General features: G+C 43.0%; 4 protein-coding genes across 4 annotated transcripts; 2 read left to right on the top strand and 2 right to left on the bottom strand.

The window, feature by feature from the left end:
• Positions 1-762: 762 nt before the first annotated feature.
• nolc1 (nucleolar and coiled-body phosphoprotein 1) lies at positions 763-7958 on the bottom strand (the record flags this gene model as incomplete). The annotated part of the gene is made up of 14 exons (XM_079229556.1): positions 763-1801; positions 1904-2005; positions 2078-2199; positions 2396-4351; positions 4777-4884; positions 4980-5066; positions 5144-5260; positions 5719-5818; positions 5977-6101; positions 6214-6316; positions 6423-6577; positions 6684-6847; positions 7478-7533; positions 7848-7958. The coding sequence occupies 14 exons, from the start codon at positions 7956-7958 to the stop codon at positions 1643-1645; spliced, it is 3465 nt and encodes a 1154-aa protein (XP_079085682.1). The 3' UTR covers positions 763-1642.
• A 508-nt stretch (positions 7959-8466) lies between these two features.
• mrps6 (mitochondrial ribosomal protein S6) lies at positions 8467-10925 on the top strand. The gene is made up of 2 exons (XM_079229629.1): positions 8467-8896; positions 10802-10925. The coding sequence occupies exon 1, from the start codon at positions 8558-8560 to the stop codon at positions 8888-8890; it is 333 nt and encodes a 110-aa protein (XP_079085755.1). The 5' UTR covers positions 8467-8557; the 3' UTR covers positions 8891-8896; positions 10802-10925.
• Positions 10926-12471: 1546 nt separating this feature from the next.
• On the top strand, positions 12472-20682 carry psap (prosaposin). The gene is made up of 14 exons (XM_079229967.1): positions 12472-12576; positions 15241-15374; positions 15597-15671; positions 15794-15919; positions 16640-16852; positions 16934-17077; positions 17174-17230; positions 18165-18299; positions 18401-18493; positions 18626-18809; positions 19138-19301; positions 19388-19468; positions 19597-19704; positions 19873-20682. The coding sequence occupies exons 1-14, from the start codon at positions 12543-12545 to the stop codon at positions 19906-19908; spliced, it is 1584 nt and encodes a 527-aa protein (XP_079086093.1). The 5' UTR covers positions 12472-12542; the 3' UTR covers positions 19909-20682.
• Positions 20683-21163: 481 nt separating this feature from the next.
• On the bottom strand, positions 21164-25428 carry slc29a3 (solute carrier family 29 member 3; the record flags this gene model as incomplete). Its single annotated transcript, XM_079229700.1, has 5 exons — positions 21164-22550; positions 23755-23917; positions 24093-24319; positions 24583-24665; positions 25108-25428. 5 exons carry the CDS (start codon positions 25426-25428, stop codon positions 21893-21895), a joined length of 1452 nt encoding a protein of 483 aa, XP_079085826.1. The 3' UTR covers positions 21164-21892.
• Between the last annotated feature and the right edge of the window lie 442 nt (positions 25429-25870).

The raw sequence follows: 25870 nt of genomic DNA on the forward strand, positions 1-25870 counted from the left end.
CACAAGTGACTGAATAAAAGACCCAATTGAGTTGCTTGAAAATGTAGTACAGTATTGAAATAAATAATAGGTGATGAATTTATCAGATCATCTGCTTGGTAAAACAATAAAAGACATCCTGCTCGTCTCCACACTGAACACTCTGGGCAGTTAAACTGAACCATTAAAAAACCCTTAGTTATTTAATAAATATTATAAAATGTAAGTTAAACTGCATTTGATATAGTCTATATTAAATCAGACACTGATGTCAGTGCTGTGTATTACATCTTTTTTTCCACGAAAATGCTTTGTGCTGGTTAGGGGGTACACTGCTGAAAAAATATTTCACTGAAAAAAAAGGTTGAGAACCACTGGAGGTAGAGGTGATCTCCCTTTGGGCTTGATTAATAGGCAGTGTAAGGTTTGGATCTTACACTTCCCTCTGGAACTTGACCCATATTAGCAGCCACCCTCAAAACTGTCCCATGGCAAGTAATCAGCTGTCAGTTCGGTGAATTGACAGCTTATTAGCTCTCGCGCTACCCGACTGCCACCTAGTGGCATCGATGAAAGTTTAGGGAGGGCTTTTCTATTGTCCACTCTGCTTCCCCCCAGAGAAATATTTAATTTCCTTATAATCCTTTAATAAATAAAAAAAACTTTGCTACATCACCACCATCCCCATTTCTACATAGGTAAAACACAGCAAGAAACAGGACATATTGACATCAGTATTATTTGAAGTATAAAAAAAAAAAACATTTAAGCATTTAGATTTTAATTACAGCTACAAGAATGAATAAAAATTTAATGAACAAACATTCATACGGGAAATTCAAATAATTGCAACACACACATACATGGCTCTGTTACGTTGGCGAATAATAAATTTGATACCACGGATGAACAGATTAGGGAAGGTTTAACAAAAGTATCGTATCAGAAGAAATGATGATTTCAAAGTAAAATGGCTTGAGAATAGGATGGAAAAGACTTACACATTTAAATGGAATACAACTAAATAAATACACAGTATAAAACTCAGTTCTACTCCAAATGTTTGTGTAATGTAAAAAGAAAAACAGCACAGAGCCCTCCACTCAAATGTGGCCAAATAAAAGTTGACAAACCAAACAAACTGATCGAACCCATGTAATCCATTAAAAGTCCTTACCAGCCTTTTCCTAACACACTATTATAAAGAACCCGGTGGGACGCATGGCTGTCATTCATACGTAGACAAATGAGAAAAACGTACAGGTTAACAAAGTCATAAAAGCCCAAAACAAAAAGGGCTCAACATACATCCGAGTTATTTTCCATTAACAGGTGGCCTGCAGCCACCTAGTGGCTATAAGTGGTAATGTCACATGCACGTCAACCTTTAGCAGTACAGTTTTAAATCAGTTGGGGACACCTCTCTCTTGCTGCCAAAGCTCCACTAACCGTTGCTGATGATCAGAGAAACAAACCAACGGCATCCATAATGAACTACAGGCAGCAAACGGAATTTAAATGCCAGCTCAGCAGATCACATCCCTGTCAGTGTGCTGCTGCTGGATAGTGATGATAGAGGACCGTTTACAGGGGGAGAACGCAGACAACGGATAGTCCTGATCACAGGTACGGTAACGTTCAGGTGGGCGGGACCAGATTGTCCTTAATCACTGTCAAACTTAATAGAGTTGACTGACTGGGAGATGGCTCCGCCGCAGTAGCTTCCCCTCTTCTTCTTTGTCTTTTCTTGGCGGAATGACTTGCCTTTTGTGAACCTGAGCGTGTCGTTGGCTCTCTGGCCCCAGTCCCCTCTGGATCCAGCCTGGAATAGCAGAGACAAAATTAACATGTTTGAGAGTAAATTATTAGAACACTAGGATCATTAATGGCTTGTAAGAATGCTCACAGCAGTAACTGAGCTTACCTTTGCATCAAAAGAGTTGTCTTGCAGACGGGGATCCACTTCTACGTCTTCTTCTCTTATTCTACGGAATGGCAGGTTGGAGGTCTGAAAGACAAGTAATTTCTATCAAATTATGGCTCCTCCCCTTCAGGAAACTCAGGCTAAGACGAAGTTCCAGTATAGCAGACTATTTACCTTGTTGGCTTTAGGAAACGTTTGTGGTGTGGTGGTTATTTTCTTGGTTTTCGGTGTCTTGACTTCCGTCTCTTCCTCTTCACTTTCTGTTGAGTCATCTTTTTTTCTCTTTCCATTGGTACCTGCATACATCAGAGGGAAAAAAATTACTTGTGCTGCTCATATAAGTGGAGGATATTTGTGAATCAGTCAACAATGTAAGTGTTGCATGAAATTGTGCAACATTTTTTAGGAATGGCTATTTGAGGGATCCAGAGTGCCGTTAACAGAAATCAAAAGGTATCAAAGTGTCCACATCATTATTTGTTCGGGACTCACTATTTGTCACAGGGGTGGTGGGTGCTGTGGCTGCCTTTGTTGGTGCTTCCTCTTCATCTGATGAACTGTCTGAGGAGCTGCTGCTCTCCTGAGGTTTAGAAGCAGGGGTCGTCTTGGGTGTTGCAGCAGGTGTAGCGGGTTTTACAGTACTTTTACTAGCTGCCTCTTCCTCATCAGAGCTGCTGTCACTGGATGAGGACTCGGCTGGCTTTACTGGGGTCTTTGGCGTTGCCGCCTTGGGTGTTGCCGTCTTTCCATTGGTGAGTGCAGGCTTAGCAGGGGTGGCCTTGGTCTCCGTCTCTGAATCAGAGCTGTCCGAGCTGCTATCCTCAGCCTTCTTTGTTGGAGCTGCAGCTGCCTTTGTGGCTTTGGGCGTGCCAGCAGGGGCCGCTGCTGCCGGAGTTTGTTTCTTGACTGCCGGTTTGGCTGCCTCATTCTCAGAGTCTGAGCTGCTCTCTGCTGCTGCAGCAGGCTTTGCTGCAGGAGTAGCAGGCTTAGCCTTGACTGCTTCATCTTCAGAAGAGGAGTCTGAACTGCTTTCTGCTGCTGCAGGCTTTGCTGCAGGTTTAGGTGTAGCAGGCTTAGCCTTGACTGCTGCTTCATCTTCAGAAGAGGAGTCAGAGCTGCTCTCTGCTGCAGCAGGCTTTGCTGCAGGAGTAGCAGGCTTAGCTGCTGCAGGTTTAGCCTTGACTGCTGCAGGTTTAGCCTTGACTGCTGCTTCATCTTCAGAAGAAGAGTCTGAGCTGCTTTCTGCTGCTGCAGACTTAGGTATAACTGGCTTTGCTGCAGCAGGTTTAGCCTTGACTGCTGGTTCCTCGTCTTCAGAAGACGAGTCAGAGCTGCTTTCTTTTGCTGCAGACTTAGGTTTAGCAGGCTTTGCTGCAGGCTTAGGTGTAGCCGGCTTTGCTGCAGCAGGTTTAGCCTTGACTGCTGGTTCTTCGTCTTCAGAAGAAGAGTCAGAGCTGCTTTCTTCTGCTGCAGGCTTAGGTGTAGCAGGCTTTGGGGTAGCATGCTTTGTTGCAGGCTTAGGTGTAGCAGGCTTTGCTGCAGCAGGTTTAGCCTTGACTGCTGGTTCCTCGTCTTCAGAGGACGAGTCAGAGCTGCTTTCTTCTGCTGCAGGCTTAGGTGTAACTGGCTTTGCTGCAGCAGGTTTAGCCTTGACTGCTGGTTCTTCATCTTCAGAAGAGTCAGAGTCAGAGCTGCTCTCTGCTGCAGCAGCAGGCTTTGCTGCAGGAGTAGCTGGTTTAGCTGCTGCAGGCTTAGCCTTGACTGCTGGTTCCTCGTCTTCAGAAGATGAGTCAGAGCTGCTTTCTTCTGATGCAGGCTTTTGTGTAGCAGGCTTTGCTGCAGGCTTAGGTGTAGCAGGCTTTACTGCAGCAGGTTTAGCCTTGACTGCTGGTTCTTCATCTTCAGAAGAGTCAGAGTCTGAGCTGCTCTCTGCTGCAGCAGCAGGCTTTGCTGCAGGAGTAGCTGGTTTAGCTGCTGCAGGCTTAGCCTTGACTGCTGCTTCATCTTCAGAAGAAGAGTCAGAGTCTGAGCTGCTTTCTGCTGCAGGAGTAGCTGGTTTAGCTGGTGCAGGCTTAGCCTTGACTGCTGCAGGCTTAACCTTGACTGCTGCTTCATCTTCAGAAGAGGAGTCAGAGTCTGAGCTGCTCTCTGCTGCAGGAGTAGCTGGTTTAGCGGGTGCAGGCTTAGCCTTGACTGCTGGTTCTTCATCTTCAGAAGAGTCAGAGTCTGAGCTACTCTCTGCTGCTGCAGCAAGCTTTGATGTAGGAGTAGATGGTTTTGATACTGGCTTAGCTGCTGGCTTGACTTTCACCGGTTCATCCTCAGAGGAGTCGTCTGAATCAGAGCTGCTCTCAGCTTCCTTTGTTGGGGGTTTCGGAGCAGCAGGCGTCGGTGTGGCTGCAGATTTAGTGGCAGGTTTGGCTGGAACCTCATCTTCAGAACTGCTTCCTGAATAGACCGAATATTAAAATTATGTAAATATACAGTAATGTACACTAAATTGCCAGTTTATTGGTACACCCAGCTAAAATGATTACTGTAAAACAGCTCTGTAACAAATAATTTCACAGTGTCAAACAGTTTCAACAAAAGCTGAATCGCATATCCCTGATGAAGGTAGAATGTATTATGGGACTGTTGTAATTAGACTGCATTAGTTTTAACTGGGTAAAGCTACTAATCTGGCAACTGGAGTGTATGAAACAAAGCAATGGTAAAATGGAAATCATTTCATAACTCATGCTGGACTTTAATAATGAAAACTAGTCTTGACAAAATGTTAAAACAGGCAAAGTGATTAACATAAATTACACCAAATTAAAGCTATTACACTTTCAGAGCCTCTCACATGCTCAAAATCTGGTGTCTATTACCTGAGCTTGAGGACTCGTCTTTCTTTGCTGGGGTAGTCTTGGCCGCTGCAGGTTTAGCTGCAGGTTTAGCTGCAGGCTTCTTTACCACCTTTTCATCCGAGCTTGAATCTGGAAAAAACCCAGGCATGAGGAAAAACATTGGTCACGTGTTTGTCACCGAATGACGGCAGGGATTTTGTGTGTGCAGATGATCTGATTATTACCCGAGCTCTCAGAGCTGGACTGCTTCTTTGCAGCGGGTTTGGGCGCCGCAGATTTGGAAGCCGTGGTTTTTGCCAGTGCAGGTTTTGCTAAAGATTACAATGCTGTTAGACTTGGCATTAAAAACACAGATACTTCAAAGTTGGAAAAGGTGGGCCCCTCTTACCAACTACTTTTTTCTCTTCTTCCTCGTCACTACTGTCTGAGGAGTCGCTGTCCTTGGCCTTGCTGGCTGCTGGTGCCGCCTGGACCGAAGCAGGAGGTGGGACTGCACTGTATGCGCCTACCAAGGCAAAGGAAACTGTCACAACATAGACCTCAGAGTCTCTGTACAATATTTTAGGCACTCACCTGATGTTCACTAATATTCACGGCACCACTCATCCTTTATAACTAAACATTTTTGAGGTATTACATTGCGGTATGGCTTCCATCTTCATTTAGCCATATTTCTATCACCAAAAAACTAGCTCAACAAGATTTCACTAAAATGATGTCCATTCAGATTACTTAGTGTGTTGTCCAGCGATAGTCTGGTAGATGAAGCAGGTGGTTGAACAGAAGGTCAACGTGTGTGCGTGTTAAACTACAGCTACAAAAATAAAGGATATGCCGCTGCAACAATCCAACATGATACTTTAACTCAATAAGAAATGTAGCTTGCCCCTTTTGGCTCCTACACATTGTGTGTGGATGCCATTAAGGATATAATGGTATAAAGTAAAGGCATTAAAAACATACCTGCTTTAGCTCTTTTGATGGGCGGAGCCTCGTCTTCAGATGAAGAGTCTTCACTGCTTGATGCAGCAGCAGCCTTTACCGGGGCAGGTTTGGCTGGAGCCTATCAGGACAGGTGGCGTAAGCATAGTGTCGATATATATTTACCTCGTACAATTGCCGTTTGATTGAGGTTGCTCTACATCTTTCTAACCTCTGGAATCAAAATTATTAAGAACATGTAGTGATATTCAGATATGGCCAGAATATATGTTTGCATACCTTGGCTGGTTTTTCATCTTCAGAATCTGAGGAACTATCTTCACTGCTGCTTTCCTGCTTTTTCTGAGCTGCAACTTTAGCAGGAGCAGTTGGTTTGGGTGCTGTGACGGCACCAGCCTTAGGTTCTAATAATCAGAGGCAAATTAGATAAACACAAATCATCATCAGCTCAATTTTAGTTCACAATTCAAGGCATTTGCATGATACAATATTAATGACTTCTGGCTCTATACTCACTCGGTGTCGGGGCTTTGGCGGGCTGCTCGTCCTCAGAATCAGACTCTTCACTGCTAGAGCTGCTGTCTTTCTTTCTTAATGCTGCAGGCGACGTCACAGGAACCTTTTTGGAGAAACAAAAGTCAGATTTATAGCATAAATGCACAAGCACACCTTTGCACCCCCGACTAGGTCGGGGATGACTCTTTAAGATGGATGCTTCCTCTCACCTTTGCAGGCGTCTTTGCAGGAGCCTTTGCAGGAGCCTTTGCAGGAGCCTTTGCAGGAGCCGTCTCCTCTTCAGAGTCACTGGAGTCTTCACTGCTGCTGGAAGCAGCTTTACTAGCTGCTGCTGCTGCTGCTTTAGCAGGCACAGCTTTGGCTGCTAAAACAAACAGAACTGTAATCTGATATAAGATTTCAGAATGGCACATTACTGACAGAATCCAACCGGATGCATCAGTTCTCGATATCCAAAATATTGACATTACCTGCAGGGGCTGCCTTTGTTGGTTTGGCAACGACCTTTTCATCCTCGCTGCTTGACTCTTCGCTGCTGGAAGTCTCCGTGCTATTTTTTGCTTTCTTGGCTGACGGGCCGTTTGTAGCTTCACCCTCGTTAGGAGGAGCCTTTCGTTTCTTGGCTTCAGGCGATCTGGGAAGACCCGTTTTTATATTAAAGCTTACAGTTTATTTTTGCAAAGGTTTCTCTTCAACAACAGAACAGAAGAGCGAAAGAGTGTATTGATGTCCACTCGAGACAAAGCCGGAAGCAACTTCTCCGGGAGCAAATAAATCCATGAATACTGGGAGAGCAGCAGTGTGGATTCTATACATTAATTTATAAATACAGGGAAAATGTATAATGGCTGGCATCACCATACATGTACTAGTGTTAACCAAATGCCAAATGGTGTCTTCCATACGTCAGATATTAAATTAGCTATTAAACATGCTTTTAATTATATATTAGGATACTTTCTACTTAACAATTGTAAACAGAGTTAATCACAAATTCAAGGATTTGCAGATCATTTAAGTGTCCTGCTAATGTCACCTGTTTTAAGCACTAATCTTCCAGGGAAAACGTTGCCTATGTTTGCACATATTGACAGTATGCTTTAAGGTAGATTTGTGCTTTGGAGGGATTACGAGAGACACAGATCTGGTGAGACGTGAAAGCATCTGAGCTGCTAGGCCACATTTTCAAACTATATTGATAATCGTATAAACTAAATAGACTTTAGCATTGCATTAAGAAGGAAAAAGACAAAAAAATACTCACTTCACCCAGAAGTCGTAGATGTTGACGAGGCTCTCGTCATTTTGATCTTGTTGAGTCTGTAGAGAAACACGTGAAGCACCAACTCAGCCACACAATTCCAGGAGTTTTAACGTGCACAGAATGTAACAATCAGTTGCATGCTCACACAATGCAAACCACCCACTGTATGGTTCCCGTTTACAGTTTAAAAGATGCCACGGTTAATTTTTTGCAACTAAACAAAGTGGGAGATGAAACAACGTGTGCGTGCGTGTGCGCCGTGACACGTGCCAACTTAACCGGCGGCTAACGTTGTACTTTTACTCCTCGTGAAACGACTTCACGCCAAAGCCACAGACGGACCGTCAACCACACGCGGGGAGCCGCTTACCACTTTTGTCTGTTTTATAAACTGCTGGGCCGCCTTCGTGAACTTGTTCTCCAGCAGAAACGAATATACGCATTTGTAAAGATCACTCGGCTTCGAGTTCTGCTCCGCCATCTTCAACACGCTCCTGGAAGGAAAGGAAGTGAGCGGAACATGTGAGCATGTGCGCAGGCGCCTAGTGATGACGTAGCACGTGCTCCATCCCGTTTACACGACTTTGGTTTTTGAATGTTTGAGTTTGAGGCATTTTAACCTGTTTTAAAATCGTTTTCATACATCCATGGTTTGGACTAAATACTTTAATTTCATCTACAGTTCCCTGACTATTTTATCTTTAAAATAATGTGACGCCTTTATACAAGTTACAGCTCTGGGTTTTAAACATGTGTATATCCGGTGTCACCAGGAAGTTTCGTCACACCTCATTTCTCGATATCAATTTCCTCCTATGATTTTTTTAACGTTTTAAATGAAAATATATTCGTTTATTGGCAGTTTACTAGTAGCACCACATTTTTTATATCGCATTTTCCACATTGTATTCGTAATTTTGTTATCAACATAGACGCAGACTTTATACGTCATCACCAAGGACCTTTACTGTCCCCCTCGTGTCATAACATGGTTGCCTTAAGCCGAGTACTCTGGCAATGACACCGACCCATTTCCAGCTGAATTAAAAGTGTGAATCAAGGATTTTCAACGCGGAAGCCATGCCTCGCTACGAGCTGGCCCTGATCCTGAAGGCGATGCAGCGGCCGGGGACATCGGCTGCTCTCCGGCGGACGGTGGAGACCTTGATGGAGCGGGGCGCGGTAGTGAGGGACCTGGAGAACCTGGGGGAGAGACTGCTGCCATACAGGATAACCAAACACAACCAGAGGCACAGCCGAGGGGCTTACTTTCTGGTCGATTTCTACGGAGCCCCCAGCATCCTCACTGGCTTACTGAACCATCTGCACCGTGATGTGGACGTGGTGAGGCCCACTGTGCTGAAGAAGGACGACCAGGTTCCCAGCAGCAACTGCTGTGGCCTGCAACAGTGATTGAATGTAAGGAATGGTGGATCAGAATCAGCCGTATTTGCCATGTGTATGTACACATACATGTCATTTGACTCCGGTTACACATTGGTTGTACATATTATATACAAATAAACAAGATAAATATAAAAAAGACATTAAAGACAACAGAGTAGAACACAGAAACTAGGCATCAATATTAACATTCAACTACTATGTACAATATAAATATACATCGAATAATATATATTAACAAAATAACAATGGACAATTCATTTGGGATATTTAGTGCAGAACGGTTGTAATGGTGCAGATGGAGGTGTCTAGTTAATTGTCCATCAGAGTGACCGCCAGTGTAAAGAAGCTGTTCCTGTGTGGTGGTTTTGGCGTACAGTGCTCTGTAGCGCCTACCAGAGGGGAGGAGTTGGAACAGCTTGTTTCCAGGGTGTGAATCAGAATCAGAACCATTTATTTGCCAGGTATGTTACACATACGATGAATTTGTCTTGGCGGGTGGTTGTCATTAGACAAACAACAGCAAATGCAATCAACACAGTGCAAGAAATAAAAACATAAAATGTACAATAGAATATAAAATAAAGTGCACAGACAAACCGATAAGGGTCTGCACTGATCTTTCCAGCCCGTTTCCTGATTCTGGAGGGGTACAAGTGATGTGGCTAAAGCCAAGTGCATCAGTGCTGCTAACCATGTATCTGTTTAAAAATTAAACCCACAGCTGATCAGTATACAGGCGCTGGCTCAAATTGGGTTTTTATTTACACTAGTTTGCACAAGTTGCCAAAAGGTTGGGATTCTTGCATCCACTCATGTAGGATAACTGTTCCATGCATACACACTACAACTACAATTTGTTTATTAACCTGCTTAATCAATCAGAAAATAATGTATTCTGTGAAATGTCAAACACAATGATACATGCCTATTACCGGTTAAGATGGAGCTCAATGTGATTCCTAAAGTGAAACGCTGCAGTTTCAGGGATCTTTCTTTTAAAAGATCTTTCACCGAGAGGAATCCTGGGAATCCCTGATGAGGTCTTCAAACTAGTTTTTGTCAGGGCGCTCACATCTTCCAACAGTTCACACATAGCGCTTGAACGTAGATTTGCCAGCATCAAGCCAACGTAGACTTGCCTCTGATCTGGGGCTTTTTTGTGTATCGTGAACTTTGCATGACAGTATCGCTACATTGAATCGTAACCCCTGATACCTCGTAAATCCTGATCCTTATCGTACCGCGAGATTATTGCCGATAAACAGCCCTAGTCTGTATTAGTTGACAAAAACAAATTCATAAATGTTCTGTTAATGGACTAGCCAATGAATTCACTTCCAGTACAACCTGGTTAACAACTAACCATGGATCGAAAGGGCCCAACACCATGCATAACCTTATTTATTTTCTTGGAAGCTTTACGGCTCCATTATGGATAATGTAAGGCAGCAGGGCTGTCCTTCAAGTAAGACAATGTGTATGGTTAGCCATAATATTACTATTACTTTTACTACTACAGTCTAATATGTAATGGTGTTGGCCTCCTTGTAGTTAATAGTACTGAATAAAGGAGAAATCCCCAGATACAATGGAGCAGTATAGGCTAATAAATAAAGAGTTGCAGTCCAGAAAGTAAAACAATTAATGATAGTTTGTCAAACATAAAGCACTTTTTATTCAACTGTAAAATGTCATGCTCCACATATCTTTGTCACAAGTCTTTAAGAATCAACTGTAGTGGATTTTGTATCAAACTTTTATTTATGTGTTCATGATTTTTTGTTTAAACAGTATTGTTCAGAGTGATTTCTAATGTATTAAATGTGTCAATGTTCTTTACCTTCTGTAAATGGAGATCATGCTGTGCTGACTGTGTGGTAACTTAACCCTATTGATTGTTCCCTTGTTGTTTTACAGGTTTCCACATCTCATATCCAGACCATGTACAGTGTGATGCTTCCCTCTTTGACCTTTTCTCTAGGTGTTGGCTTACATTTGAAAGTTATGTCATAATAAAATACTTTTTTCGTTTTCTATCTCATTTAGTTTACTTGACTTTTTGTGAAAACATGATTGTGCATCACATTATGTTAAGTAATGTGATGGCAGTGTCAGTTTATTTATTTTCATTCGCCCAGAAATGGTTAATGCAGTTCTTTTATTTTTATTTATTAGTCTTTATTTTACCAGGTCGGTCCCGTTGAGATACAATGATCTCTTTTCCAAGGGAAGCCTGGCCAGGATAGCACCATAGACAAAGTTTCAACATAAATAAAACAGATAAAAGACATTAAAAGATAAAGCAACAGGACTAAAACTCCGGATTTATACCAAAACAAGAACAAGTGCAGTATGAAGCCCCTCCAATTTCCCTCACACGAGTCTTAAAAGTTTCGAGGTTGATAAGCTCCTTCAACTTTAAAGTTTTTTTGCAATGCGTTCCAAGCAGCAGGTACAGTGAACTTAAAACAGTGCTTACCAAATTCAGAATGAACTTTGGGTATAATTAATAAATAAAACTCATTGGAACGTAAGCAGTAATTGCTCTGGGATTTAGAGATGTAGTTGCATAAATAGTGGGGGAGCAGACCCAAGATAGCTTTATAAATAAAAATATGCCAGTGTATAAGGCGTCGTGCTGCCAGCGATGGCCACTCAACTCGAGCATATAAGATGCAGTGGTGAGTGAGGGCTTTACAATCAGTGACAAACCTTAAGGCACCATGATATACAGTGTCTAGAGAACGCAGACAGTTTGCTGGGGCATTCATCTATAAGAGATCACTGTAATCAAGTACAGGGAGGAAAGTGGTAGCAACCAACTTTGTTGTGGTAAAAAAAGAAAAACAAGATTTGTGATGGAAAAAGAATCCCAGTTTCACTCTTAATTTTTTTTACCAGATTTTCTACATGTGGTTTAAAAGAAAGTCAATCATCAATTAAAATTCTGAATTCTTGTGGATAAGTAGCATTTCCGACTCGACCATTGTCCTCTGAGAACTGTAAGTAATAAACAACTATTGCACTGCCACTGCACTTTTAAACCTGGGTGTGTTCTCCTCATCAAATCCAACAACAAGAGATCAAGTTTGTTTTTCAGGGACTTTCTGGGGCTTGTTTCTCATTAGTTAGTTAACCGGAATGGCATTTGTGTAAATCCACCTTTGCTTGGCTGTGCCTAACCCCACCTGGAGTAGGGAGAATTCATATTAATGGTTTTAATAAAAAACAAATGTTTTGTGTAGAAACACAGGCGGTCTAATAATAATAATATTTTCCTCCAAACATCCACACAGACCACTGCACTATTAAACTCTCGCTCTATCTATCTATCTATCTATCTGTGTGTGTGTGTGTGTGTGTGTGTGTGTGTGTGTGTGTGTGTGTGTGTGTGTGTGTGTGTGTGTGTGTGTGTGTGTGTGTGTGTGTGTGTGTGTGTGTGTGTGTGTGTGTGAATTGAAACTAAACTCCTTGAAATACGTTTTGCTCTTGGTGTGATCGCATCAGCCGAAGGCTAGGCGGTCACGTGACTCGTCGAGTAGTCAGCTGACTGAGACGAGATAAAGGCGGACCCGCGGCCTCCCGTCTGCATTGCAGTGCTCGCAGCGCCACAGCGAACGTCAGCCAGCGGAAAGACAAACAGACAAACAGCGGAGTCATGCTGCTTCTAACTCTACTTTTCGTGTCCTCAGGTAAAGGAAACGTTGTTTTCTTATAGAGTCTGTGTCGCCGGTCAGTCAGTGGTCAGTTGTACAGTGAAGGGCGTCTGGTTGTGTAACTACGTAACGTTAGCTAACGCTCGCTATGTCTCAACGCGGAAGCCTCTACGGCGGCGGTTGCTTTTGTAAACAAGTTCAGAGCGTTGCCTTCCCTCAGCAACCCTCATACCGCCGGTGCTTGTTGTCTAGTTTTTGTCCTCGTTAAATTGAAACGACAATGTATAAAACAATATAAACTCGAGTTATGTTCTGTGAATCTTGACGTTTGCCTTTGTTAATTTTTTAGGACGTAATTGTTGACCCGCTCGTTAACATTAACTAGTTAACTGTTACATGGCATTAGCTAGCTAGCCTGGTACAGGTTGATTCAACGTGAGGATAGACTTAGAACATTTAAATAGTCCTAAATAATTGTTTTTTACGTACGTATGAACCTCACCGTGAATCTAGCTGCATCAGCAGCTAACGTTAGCTTACTAGCACATGAGAGATCGTGTGTGTGTGTGAATAGGTATCAATAAAACATATATAAATAAGGGTTGATACGCCTCGACTTCCCTGCTTTGACCAGACAATGAATGCATGTGTTGCGTTGTCGACCCGTGGTTTGGTTTGACCAGGAAGTTCCGATGGGATCCTCTAAAGTTAAACCAGACACTTTCAGTTCAGATTTTCAGTAAAAGGTCAACGTCGTTTTTGTTCCTCTTTGTCAGTCAGTGACTGATACCCGGATTTTTCTTCACGTGCTCTTATGGCACTAATGGCTTTACTATTTTCACTGTATGATGTGGCAAAAATTCGGGCCATTGAAATCAACAGTGGGCCAAGTTATTGCTGCCATGAAGCTAAGCATGACACGGTCTCCGGGGCTTTTAATACGATTAAATTATGTTGCCTTTTGGAAGTCTGGATCTGAAATGATTAATGAATGACTCGTTTCTTCTTATCGGAGCACAAGCTGGCCGTCTTTTGGAACCATTGGTTCCTTCAAGCCCCGGCCTCTGCGCCTTTTTGTGTTCGTTGCTTAGCTTCAATCTGACTTCTGGTTCAGTAATAATGTTTAATTTAATGTAGTCTTTGCTCTTGCACATTATTGCATGTGCATGTTCTACTGTTAGGCTTCAGGTATGCTACTCAGCAAGTATCATGTTTGACTTCCTTCACCGGTGTGTAGCCTGAGACACTGAAACTCTTTCACAGCCCACTAGATGTTGTTCAACAATGCAATCTGAATGCTATTTTAAGCCTTCAGAGTGACTTGTGATGTTGATTCACTGTCAATACGATGAGCTTTCTGTTTCAGGATCATGGCTACAGAAAGTGAGTCAAACATGGGCCTGGTCATGTTTTTTTGCTGAACTCACATGAATCTAATGAATAACTTGTTTTTCTGCTGCGTTGATACTCGGCATAAAAACAAGTTATACATAAAGTATTCAAGACCCATTTCCCTCTGTGGATTGCCTTGTTAACAGTTTACTGCTGTGCAATACTCATGCGCAGAGATGTCCTTGTAGTCTGTCTGCTTGGGAACAGTTTGTTATTTTGTCTCACTGCTCATGTGACATAAGTGGGGGAGGGAGGGAGTGCCCTGCCTGTACTGGAGCAGGAGGGGGTCTCTCAGTGGTGTAACTGGGTTGTTTGAAGAGTTATTTGACCTCCATTGCCAATCCATGGTCGTTATCACCAAAAGCTAGTCTCTGTACTCTCAACTTTTAGTGAAACAGGAAACGGTGCTCAGAACTTTTAGGTTCTTTCCCATTTAACTTTCCACTGGTGTAAAATGGAGAACTGAGAATTAACCTTTTTTTTTTGTTCCCTTTTTTTGCATTGATCCAAAAGATAGTCTTCATTGTATGCAAAAACACAAACTCACTTCAGCACAAATATTTAGTTCCTCTTATGGTGTTTGCTTTCTGACTGGCTGGTTGCTGGTGGGAAATTGTGTCGGCTTGAGAGGCATATGCTAATGAGATTTAGTAGTTGGAGCTAATAGGATTTAATGTGTTTTTCCTTGATTAGTTATGAAACGGTTTCGAGAGTAATTACCCACAATTCTCAGTGTTTGAAGTTCTGTCTTCACAGAGCGAGTCCACTGATTTATCTTGATCATCAACAGGACATTTGTTTGGTTTAGGGAGACAGACGAGTGAACGTCCAACAATTGCATTTCTTTGTTGAAATGTCAAAACTTTCTGAAACGTGAAAGCGGTTCTGGGGGGGAAAACAAATCCTATATGACCCAAGTGATGCATAGTTGGTTTCAAGGCATTTGAGCACTTCAATGTAGTAATTCATGCTCATCCGACTTGGTTAATTAAATAAAACACTGCGCGCTTAAAATGTCAGCTGACAAGAGTTTAGTTCACTTTTGTCGTTTTTTTTTTTTTTTTTTTTTTAAATATATGATACGAGGAAGTTGGCCTTTAAGTACGAACTTTTATAAAAAAAAAAAACTCAAACCAATAGGTGCAGGCAGTGGCTCCTAAAAAATGAAACAAATGTTATATCTGCAGAATAAAAGACCATTTTGGGTAGTGCCTCGTTTACGGAGTAATAACCTACATCCAGTGATATGGTTTTGTCATGAGCCTGCTTCTGAAAAATATAACATTTGACCATTTGTTTGTTTTTCAGTTGCAGCGACTCCTCTGCTGGGCACTGAGCAGTGCGCTCGTGGCCCCCTCTACTGGTGCCAGAATGTAAAGGCGGCTTCTCTGTGTGGAGCGGTGACTCACTGCCAGCAGAATGTCTGGAACAAGCCCCAGATGGTGAGGGGTTTTTTTTTTTCCCCCAATTGAGTGACAATGCCATTTATGTTTTTGTTCTACAAATTATATTGAAATGTATTACTAACAGAAGGCACATGCTAGTAACAAATTTCCCCTTGGGGAGGAATAAAGTATATATCCTATCCTTCCTCAATCTTTCACACTTTTCTTATCGGTATTGGAGATATTATTTACACGACACACCCAATTGTCTGGTTTCAGAAAACAGTGCCATGTGACTTGTGTAAAGAGGTGTTGGTTGTCGTGGAGCAGATACTGAAGGATAACGCCACTGAGGTAAGATTTAAACAAACAACTTGTGTGTTGAGAAAATCTTTGATGAGAAAATGAGTTGCTTTCAACTTTACCAAGACTTTCACACTCTTGGAAGACTGATGTGGGAATTCATGTTATTGCAGGCTGAGGTTCTTGGGTATCTGGAGAAGGCCTGCCAGCTCATCCCTGATCAAGGCTTGACAGCCGAGTGCAAGGAGATGGTGGACGACTACTACCCCATCCTCATGGGAATCATCAAAGGAGAACTGGTGAGCACAGTCAACCTGTTTGTCCAAGTCTTGGCATGTATTCAGTTTGAATATAGATGGAAAACCTGTGGGCGACGGTCCAGGGTTGTGACTATTAAACTAACAGTTTATGCACATCACAAGTTTGCATGAAACTTGCTTTGTCAAATCTTGTTAAAGTTTATTTTGAGTTCAGTTCCTCGTTCGGCCTCATTTACGACTCCAAGTAAATGGTCCATCTGCCCCTGTGTGTCCAAACGGAAAAGAGCAGTGCGCTGAATAAGGGCTATTGATGGGGAAGTGAGTCAAAGTCTAAATGGGAACAGGGTAGCCATTGTGTCATACTCAACCTCATGACTGGGAGCGTTTGGTGTGGCTTTCTTTGTTTCAACTCTCACCTGCTGCAACTTTGTGAATAAAAGATGCTGCTTTACAATACGTAGTATAAATTAAGCGTATAACAGGATCTGTATTGTCCAGTTTATTGCACATTGATGGAGACTCTTAATTAAATTTACAAGTTGACAAACTAAACAAACAATCAAACATTTTTGAGATATCTTGTTCAAGTTGGATTTCTGTTAAAAAACATTTGACTTTGTCATCTAGAGTTTAAGCGAGGGTTAAATTTTTTACTTCCGCTAACGCCTAAAGACTTTTGAAAATCGCATAATTATGAAGTGACTATCAAAATGTTCCAGTTATTGAATTAACTTAAAGTTGTGTGGGTTTTTTTTTTAGGAGGATCCCAGTGTGGTGTGTGGGGCCATCGGGCTGTGTCAGTCACAGCAGGCAGCCCTGGCTAAGGCTCATGCCAAGGAGCAGCTTGTGTCCAATGAAATCCCTTTGGTGGACCTCGCCCAGCAGGTGTCCCCCTTCCTCCTCAATGTGCCCGCGCTCCTCTATCCTCAGAGCCCAAAGCAAGAGTCCCCAAAACAGGAGAGCCCAAAACAAGTACAGTGTAACTGCCCTCTATTTCCACTTGTTGATGAATATTGTCTGGATTTTGGGCCCTGAATCTTGTCTTCCCTGTAGAACAATGATGAAGTGTGCCTGGACTGTGTCAAGTTCCTCACTGATGCTCAAGCTGAAGCCAAGACCAACACCTCATTTGTCAACGCCCTCATCGAGAATATTGAGAACCAGTGTGACCTTCTTGGACCAAGCTTGGCTGACATGGTGAGAGCTTTTTATGAGTGAAGGAGGTTTGATCAAATGCATGTTTTTCTTTGTGAAACAAATTCCATAATGCAATTGTTTTTTTCCTCATTGCAGTGCAAGCAGTATGTCTCCCAGTACGGTAGCCTGGTTGTTCAGCAGCTCATGTCCATGGTGAGTCTCCTCCTAATGCACCGAACGATTTTAAAAAATGAATGTTGTTTGTATATTTGAGCCACAGTTCAACCTGACTGATGATTATGTTCTAATATTTAATGACAAGCGTAATCATCAAAACTAATGAGTCTGATAATTTATCGTTTTGCTAGTGCTAAGTCCAAATCAGTCTTGCAGCGCCTGCTGACCTCAATTTATCCACGTCTTCAAATCGTTCTGCCATTCTTTTATTCATTTGTTCCTCCTTTACTTCTCTCCTCTCCATTAATGTTCTCCTGATCTGTTTTCTCCTGCTCTGGGTTTTGTGTGCTGCTCCCCAGGAACAGGTAGGTCTCTGTGTTCCGCCTGTGGCTGCTTAACCCTTAGCTCTTGTTGCTTGTGCTGTCCACTCCTAGTGCCACTCACCTGACCCCCGTAGAGATGCATGTAAACGATTATCTCGTGAGGAGTGAGACTACTTTACTTCACCTGAACACCGTGCTTGTGTGGCTAACGTCTTGACATTTGAGTGCCTGTTGGAACGCTGTGATGAAGGACCACATCAAGAGTCTCCTGTTTCTTCACATGAAATGAGCATACAGCGCTGTCATATTTTACAGTATGCTTGGATGTCGTGAAGTTACTAACATTAAAGTAGCTATCCCCATTAAAAAAAAAAAAGCACCATCTTTTTTTTGACGTACGGCGGTTTAACACTGGCTGAGCTCGTTGGTTTCCTGAGGGCTGCATATGTTTTTGCCAGTATGGGTGTGTTGCTTTGTGTTTGATACTAGTTAAAGTAAGCTGTTATTTTTGTAAAAAAAACTTCTGGATATTGCATGGGTGGCAATGCTGTGGAATGTTTGCAGATTACAGACACATGGCATGCTGTGTGGCTCTTTGGAGGCCTTTCTCCGTGTATTCTAAAGTAACCATTTCTTTGTGTCCTCAGGAACCCAAGGACCTCTGTGTCCACGCTGGCTTCTGTTCTGCGACGAAGAAGTCCGTTCCCATGCTGAAGCTGCTGGCCGCCAAGGCTGTGCCTGCTCGCAAGCTTTTCCCTGCCACCAAGGTCGGGTCTGCCAAGGTAATTCATGGCGGGCGCCTAACTGCTGACGTCTACCAGTCCTTCATGATATGCGATGGAACAGTATTGTACATGCGAGTGAGACTTTCTTTGTGTTCCAGCCCATGGCGCAAGTCCGTGAGTCCCCAAAGTGTGCCATCTGTGAGTTTGTGATGACACGGTTGGAGTCCATCTTGCAGGATCAGAAAACGGAGGTGGGATTTGTGCTCCTAGATGTATCCAATATGGCCATAAAACAACTCTACAAAACTGCTGTAAACGTACTGCTGGTGCAATAAGTTGGCCTCGGCTCCCATGTCAAGCTGACCCATTTGTCTCCGTTTCAGGAGGAGGTGGTTCATGCTGTGGAGAAGGTGTGCACATATCTGCCCACCTCGCTGAGTGGCCAATGCAAGGACCTGATCGAGACCTATGGCCAGGCCATCATTGAGCTTCTAGTGCAGCAGGCTGACCCAAAGACCATCTGCACAGTGTTGGCACTCTGCAATGAAGGCAGCCGTGCATTTGTCCGTATGTTCTCACCCTTCAGAAGCACACTGAATGCAAATTAATAAGAATATATATTGTCATACTATTTTAAGGCACTCATGATTAGAATCTGGCAACATAATGTGCCGTTACTGTAACCACAGCTGTGTTAGGCTATTTATTTTTTGCTGGTGTTTATAACATGTTAAGGTGGCTTCATAGGAGGCTGTATGTGTGATCCCTAAAATCAAACTGCTCTGTAAGTTGTGACGTCTTATTGTAGTGTTTATTTTTTATGTAATACATCTGATGGCCGACGCTGTACTTGCCCATATTGATAACGGTGGTTTCGGTTCTAAATTCTCTCCAGCGGCACTCGACCAGACTCTCTTTAAGACTGGTGGCTATTGCGACGTATGCAAGATGGCCGTTAATTACATCGATGGCATTCTGGAGAAGAATGCAACAGAGGCACAGATTGAGGAAGCTGTGAGGAAAGTATGCAGCTTCCTGCCCAACTCGTTCCAGACCGAGGTGATTAGTTATAGTAATTTGAGCTCCTTAGCTTGTGTACCTTTTACTTATCCTCCTTGTAAACCCTTGTGTGTCTTTGTCAACAGTGTGACCAGATGATTCAACAGTATGAACCAGTGCTCATCCAGCTGCTTCTCCAGATGCTCGACCCAGACTTTGTGTGCATGGTAAAGACTAAACTAGATCGTCTTGGTTGTACCAGGAAATCTGAGTGCTCACTTTGTCACACATTGTTGGTAGCAAAAGGTATATATCTGAGCTGTTTATTTTTTTTTTTTTGTTGTGTGTAAAACAGAAAGTGGGAGCCTGTCCTGAAGCTGTGCAAAAGCTGCTGGGAACAGAGCAGTGCAGCTGGGGACCTACATTCTGGTGCAAGAACATGGAGACGGCTTCTCGCTGCAATGTGAGTAGTTCAGTCATAGTGACACCCAAAGAGGTGGTTTTAAGCTGGTTGTCCTCTTTCTGTATAACTGTATTGCCTACCACTACTGATGATCTAAACCTGGATATGTACTGTTCTTTGTCAAAATTTGCTTCAAGGCTTGTCTAACCACTTGTTTCTGTATTTTAGGCTGTGGATCATTGCAAACGCCACGTGTGGGTCTAGAGGAAGCACCAACTGACCTGGAAGTGAATTAAAAGAATCACTGTACTGCTGCTGCTTCCCTCTTCTAATTGTTTTAATTTTTTTTTTTATAAATGACTGCAGTTTGTTTAAATGAACTTTGATATTTTGAATGATGTCATGTTGGAAAGGGACTGGGCTTTTGTTATTCGGGGGGGGGTGGCAAGGGAGGAGTGGTCTGCAGCTCAGCTTGTTACTGCTTCACTAGGCAAAAGTCCCAAGGCACCACCGTCAGGCTTTGCAGATTTGCATCATTTAGGTTGTACTTAACAATGTTGCTTACTGGGTGTGGCGTATGAAAGTACACGGATTGTATCATTTTTAAATCGGCAGCAGAGTGCTGCTGTACTAGTTTGTCTTTAGACTCCACCCCCATGTTTGCTTCTGTCTCCCTAGATTAAGTGAATACAAATGGGAGGAACTGCTCAGTGTGTTTTAAGAATGACCGGCAGTACGTCTGAGCCCTAAACAAATTTGTATTTTGTAGTGGGGGAAAATGTGTTCCACTATTACGTGTACCTCCCATTGTTTGCACTGTTTGTAAATCACTTTCTAACGTACAGAGAATTTCTAATGCAATGGTCTGTCTGAAACCATGAGCCAACTGTCAGTCAATCTGTAAATTCTTAACAATTAAAGTGATCCCAATCCACTTGGTTTAATTTATGTATTTTTTTTTCTTCTCCCCCTTCGTTGTAAACTGACATTAACTCTGCATCCTTATCAAGCTTGTCATAAAAACCTACTGATGCTTGTTATGAGGGAGTTTGGTCCTTTTTTATATCTTTGTATCCATTTGGGAGAATACAGTCGGACTTAAAGCGTTGCCAAATATAGATAATGTACTTTATATTTATTTTATATATACTTTTGTCTAGCAGTAATGGTACATCAAGTACAGATTTATATTGAGCCCTCTGCGTGCTGTTCACCAGCCTTCCTCACAAGCAGGATCTCAAGTCAGACTGTGGTGTCACTCTAGCACGAACAGCACACCCAAGTTGATCAAAGTGTTCAATGGGTTGAGGTCAGGACTGCTGGAGGACATCCCAGTCTCTACATCTTGGAGGATGGAGTTCGGTCCCAGACTGGAGAAATGGGATTGATGCATCATCTCATGCGCTCCAATGAAGCACCTTTGGGGTACAGGAAGCTCAAAACGAGTCAATAGCAACAGCAGAATTAGCTGTTTGGCAAATTTTTCATGGGCGCAACCCACATACTCAGCTGTGCTGCTCATCCCACCAATGCATGTTCCTTACAAATGGGGCACCGTTTGAAAGGGAAATAAACCGGCTTTCCAACAGTATACAATGTATTGCCAAGAAGCATTGTTACAATAGAGAAATAATCTACCAAACAGTTCTGAAATTTGTTTGATTTTAATATGCAGAAAAAAGCTTTATGTTAAAGTTGGAACATGAAATATTTTAAAAAGGTGTCTTCCATCACTTAATAGACTGCAATCTTTAAAAAAAAATACAATTCTAACTTTTCTGTTCAAGTTCAGTTACAAGGTGTAAAAACAGCAGAGACGCATCAAATACGTTCAACAGCAATGTGCCAGCTGTAATCCTCACTGATGCTTCTTTGCCATCTACATATTTTAATACAGCGGAACTAAAATATCACCTCATGCATAACTACTGTTCCACAAATTGAACCCCTTGGTTTAGTTTTGCAATATGAAAACTTTGGTTGTTTATGTACCTTATGGACTCCACTGATTGCTAATGTTGCCTGGAGAACCACCTCTTGAACTTGAATATGTAACAACTAAGTCATGGCGGTCTCCTAAGGTGCACAGCATGAGCCACATCAGTGGAAATGCATATTACTGTGAGGCTTCATAGTTAAGAGAGCCTCATCAGTCCTTTTCCTTCATGGCGGAAGTGGCTGTACAGGTGCACTTCGCATCAGTGCTTTGTAACTATGTAAATTACTAGGTTGTTGCTCAACAGCCTGGTCAGATGTAGTGCACAATAAGCACGGAACAAGCCGATCCCACAGCCAGTCCCAGAGAGAGAAAGAAGGACATGACCACTCCTGTGGCCTCTGCCAGCTCTCGAGGTACGACCTTGGGGCCATAGATCATTGGCAGAGTGCCCAGGTAGCCATTGGTGAGGCCTAGCAGGCAGTTAAAGACCACAGGGAACGCGTCGTGGGTGAAAAACACAGTGTGGAGGGGGCTCCTTGGCTGGTAGTTGCAGAACATCAGAAGTGGCACTAAGACGGAGCGACACAGCACCAGTACAGGTAGGACTCGACTGGTGGGTCCAGGGACCTGCAGCCAGGCCGTGGCCTGCCTGCCACAGAAGTCGGCTACATTGTACAGGAGGAAACTGGTGAGGGGCACAAAATAAGTGGTGGTCCAGAGGCTGCCACTGTCTTTGTTGACGGACTGGATCCCCGACGTTAGTGCAGGGTACACCATGATGGAGATGAAGAAGACCAAGAAGACACTCAGGCCGAGCATCCACGTCTTCCTGAGGATGGGCTTTATGGGCGGCATGGAGACGCTGCTCCCCACGTCTGCTGCTCCCGCGTTTGTTCCTCCCGATTCTGCTGCTCCTCCCTCGCTCCTCCTTTCTGAGCTGGGGCACGCTGCCGCCTGCATGTAGTATCTAGAAAGAGACACAGAACGCAGCAAGTGACTTGTACAACTAAAATCTCAAAGTCTTTCACTCCTAAAACTAAACTTAAAAAGATAGATTGAACCTGTCCCCTAAACACAAGTTTTATCATGAGATTGTATTAATGCCGTCTTAAAAAGGGGAACCATAATTCCCATGTGTTTGACCAATAGGGACCACTGTTTCTGAAATTGGTCACGCATTGAGCGATAGCGCTGCATACAGCAGATGCCACATGGGCTGCAGTGTATTCATTTTAAGGCAATTTGGCACTATCAATGAACATCCACTGAAAGTGCTCATTTTTGGCACCGACAGGCTCCGATTCTGTCAACATTATGAAGAGAGTCTCCCTTAAGAAGGTCTGAACCTGAAATTGTGTGAAGTGACGTACCAGCCAGGCAGAGTTTGTTGTGTTGGTGTAAAGAGATTGTAGCTCAGTGTTTTGAGATATTCAATGTCATGGCTGCATATTTAGATGATTTCGACTTTGAATTTAATGGCCATCAGTGTATACAGATAAGGAGCTCCTACTCCTCGAGCGGAGAAACGGTTAGATGATGTAAAGAGTGAGACCTTTTGTTGCCTCAAAAGGTAAGGAAACACATTATATTTCTCAGGGTCTTTTCCATAATAGTCCTACATATACTGTATAATAAAAATCAGAGCCCCTCAGTCTCAAAAAACACTTTCAGTGAATGAAACATTACATTGACGTTGCACATTTGCAGCTGACGATTATGGAGTTATCTCATAGTCACTGAGACACAAACATGAGACATCACTTTAAGTCTTTAAAATTACTTTTTATGTCAATAGTCCAACTGTTAAATGCAGTGTTATTAAAACAATTTGTGTATTATGTCTATTGCTAGTGACATTAATAAAACAACATTAATAATATGGAATAGGTAAGACTATTTGTTACAATTATTATTATTAAGTAATTTGACCCCACTTTGTCGGATTTGAACATTTCTAACGTTGGCACCGTCTGGTGGTGGTGGGAGGAATGACACACTGGAAGATATTACGCACACTGCTTCACTGTGGCCTATATAGGATTCAGATGAATGTACATTTTACAGGACAAGGTAAGGCGTAATCATAACCTACATTTGTAAAAGCAGAATGCAGGGTGATAGAGGGTGTATGTATCTGTATAGGAACCACAACATCTTTGGCTGCTGCTGACCTTGAATATGCCAGCTTCGGCAGCAGCACGTATGTGAAGATGCAGAGCAAGATGAAGAAGTCGGCCGTCAGGAAATAGAACAAAGCGCTGTCTGTCACATCCTTCGCCACTGCCAGGTCCACTATTGACGCTACTGCGCTCAACGTGCCCCCCATGCCCTGGCCTGAGACAAGAAAGGACCTTCGCTAATGTATTGTGCAGTCAGTTCAAAAGAGACATACATAACACGATTTCATCAGTGAACCCTTAATGAAGCAGCTAAGTGCATATTTAAGACATTTGTACAATGGTAATGTATAAATACTACAAAAGGCAATATGACCTGAATGAGAGCTTACCTGATATAAGAGCCTGAGAGATCCTCATGGGGAAATGCCCACTGATGCCGAACACGCTGCTGTAGAAGAGGTTGGACGCGCCGCTGACTACAGCCACACAGGCCAGCGTGCTGAAGAAGAACTCTGTCCTGCAGTTCGACACGTCCACCTTCACCAGTACCGTGGTCACCACAAACACCAGCAGGATCACAAAAAGAGACGACAGGATCCGCAAGTTGGAAGATAACCTACCGACGCCACAAACACAGATATACAGGGATGAGGCAGGAGTGTATCAAAGGTCGGCTGATCAACTGAAAACACAAGCAGAAGCACGCGTGCAGTGCTGTTGGACAAATGTGAGACAGTAAGCTATTAATTATCCCCACGTGTATTCTGCTGCTCACAATGACAATCTGTAAGGCCCTTGATAGGATAAATGTGACACGGTCAACATCCAGAGACAAAGAAAACCATCTGAAGGGAATGTGCTGCATGTGCGTGTATTCACCTGTTAACGAGGATATAGTTGAGGATCAGACATAGCACAGAGGGCACCGTGGAGGCAATGGCCAGATAGCTTTCAAAGTAGTCCTGTAAAGACAAAACATGTTAATTTGCTTGAATAGAACACACACTCAGTGTCTCACACAAAATGTAACAACCCAGAATATTTTCGCTATGACTTCTATCAAATAAAAAAATCAAGTATTAATCTCACAATAGCAGAAATCTCTAGGATTCCATCCATTCTTGAAACAAAGAAAGCGGCTCATCCTCACGAGCCTGACTGTACCGCTCTACGCATTTATCTTAGTTGCCCTCGACAAGCATCTTGGCATTACTAATTGTATAATTGTGTTGCAATGGATTTCTTTCAGACATGCGATAGGACACTCGGTCCTCACATATGTCACAGGACCGTGACAGCGCTATAAAAAGCATGCAGAATTGCGCTGAATGTGCATCGTCCTGTGTCCATGCACGCACAATGAGCATAGTCGTTGTAGTTGTGTTTGGTATCCCCCCTACTCACACCGAGGTTTGAATGTTGCTCCTTATCGCCACCCTGGGTGTGGTTACTCAGTTTGTAGAGCCAGTAGTGTTTGGCTGTTATGAAGAAGTTCCAGGGCAGCAGGGAGCCGATGCCCATCAGAAAGAAGATGATATACACCAAACAGTAGGAGTCATCTGGGCTGTAGCGCATGGTCAGAGGCAATGAGGATTGTTTGGGCAGGAGTGATACAGAGGGACTCAGGTCCTCGCTCTCCTCATCCTCAGACACATGTTGGTTGCCGAGAGCAGTCGGAACATAGGTGGAGTTGAGACTGGGCTGCGAAGGCTCCGGGTCGTCCATTTTCACCGACGGAATTAAGGAAGCTCTCAAAGTAAAGATGAGAGGGAATAGGGAAGAGTGTGGCAGTATAAGAACATCAAGGCAGGAAGTATTAGACAGAAAGCTGTGAAGAGGAGAGAAAAATAAAATACAAGTTAAAAAAAAAGAATCACTGTGAAATAATAATGGTATTGTAAGAAGTGGGCTTGTATGATGCTTACATCTACATGTGATTGTCCATAAAGGAAAAGACACATGATCAGTTGTGAAGCCATAGTCTGGAGAGATCTCTGTGTTGGAAGAGACCATTCCAACTGTCCAGATCCTGAGACGCTGCAATGCAAATAAATTACTTTTAACCCAGAGGATGATCATTCACTGGTGGGCATAATGAGAGATATTATCCCAAATGTATTCCTCTATAGATACATGTGGTGGAAATTTTATTTAGAAGGCATTATTC

Source organism: Taurulus bubalis, assembly GCF_910589615.1.
Source record: "Taurulus bubalis genome assembly, chromosome: 14".
Lineage (NCBI taxonomy): Eukaryota > Metazoa > Chordata > Actinopteri > Perciformes > Cottidae > Taurulus > Taurulus bubalis.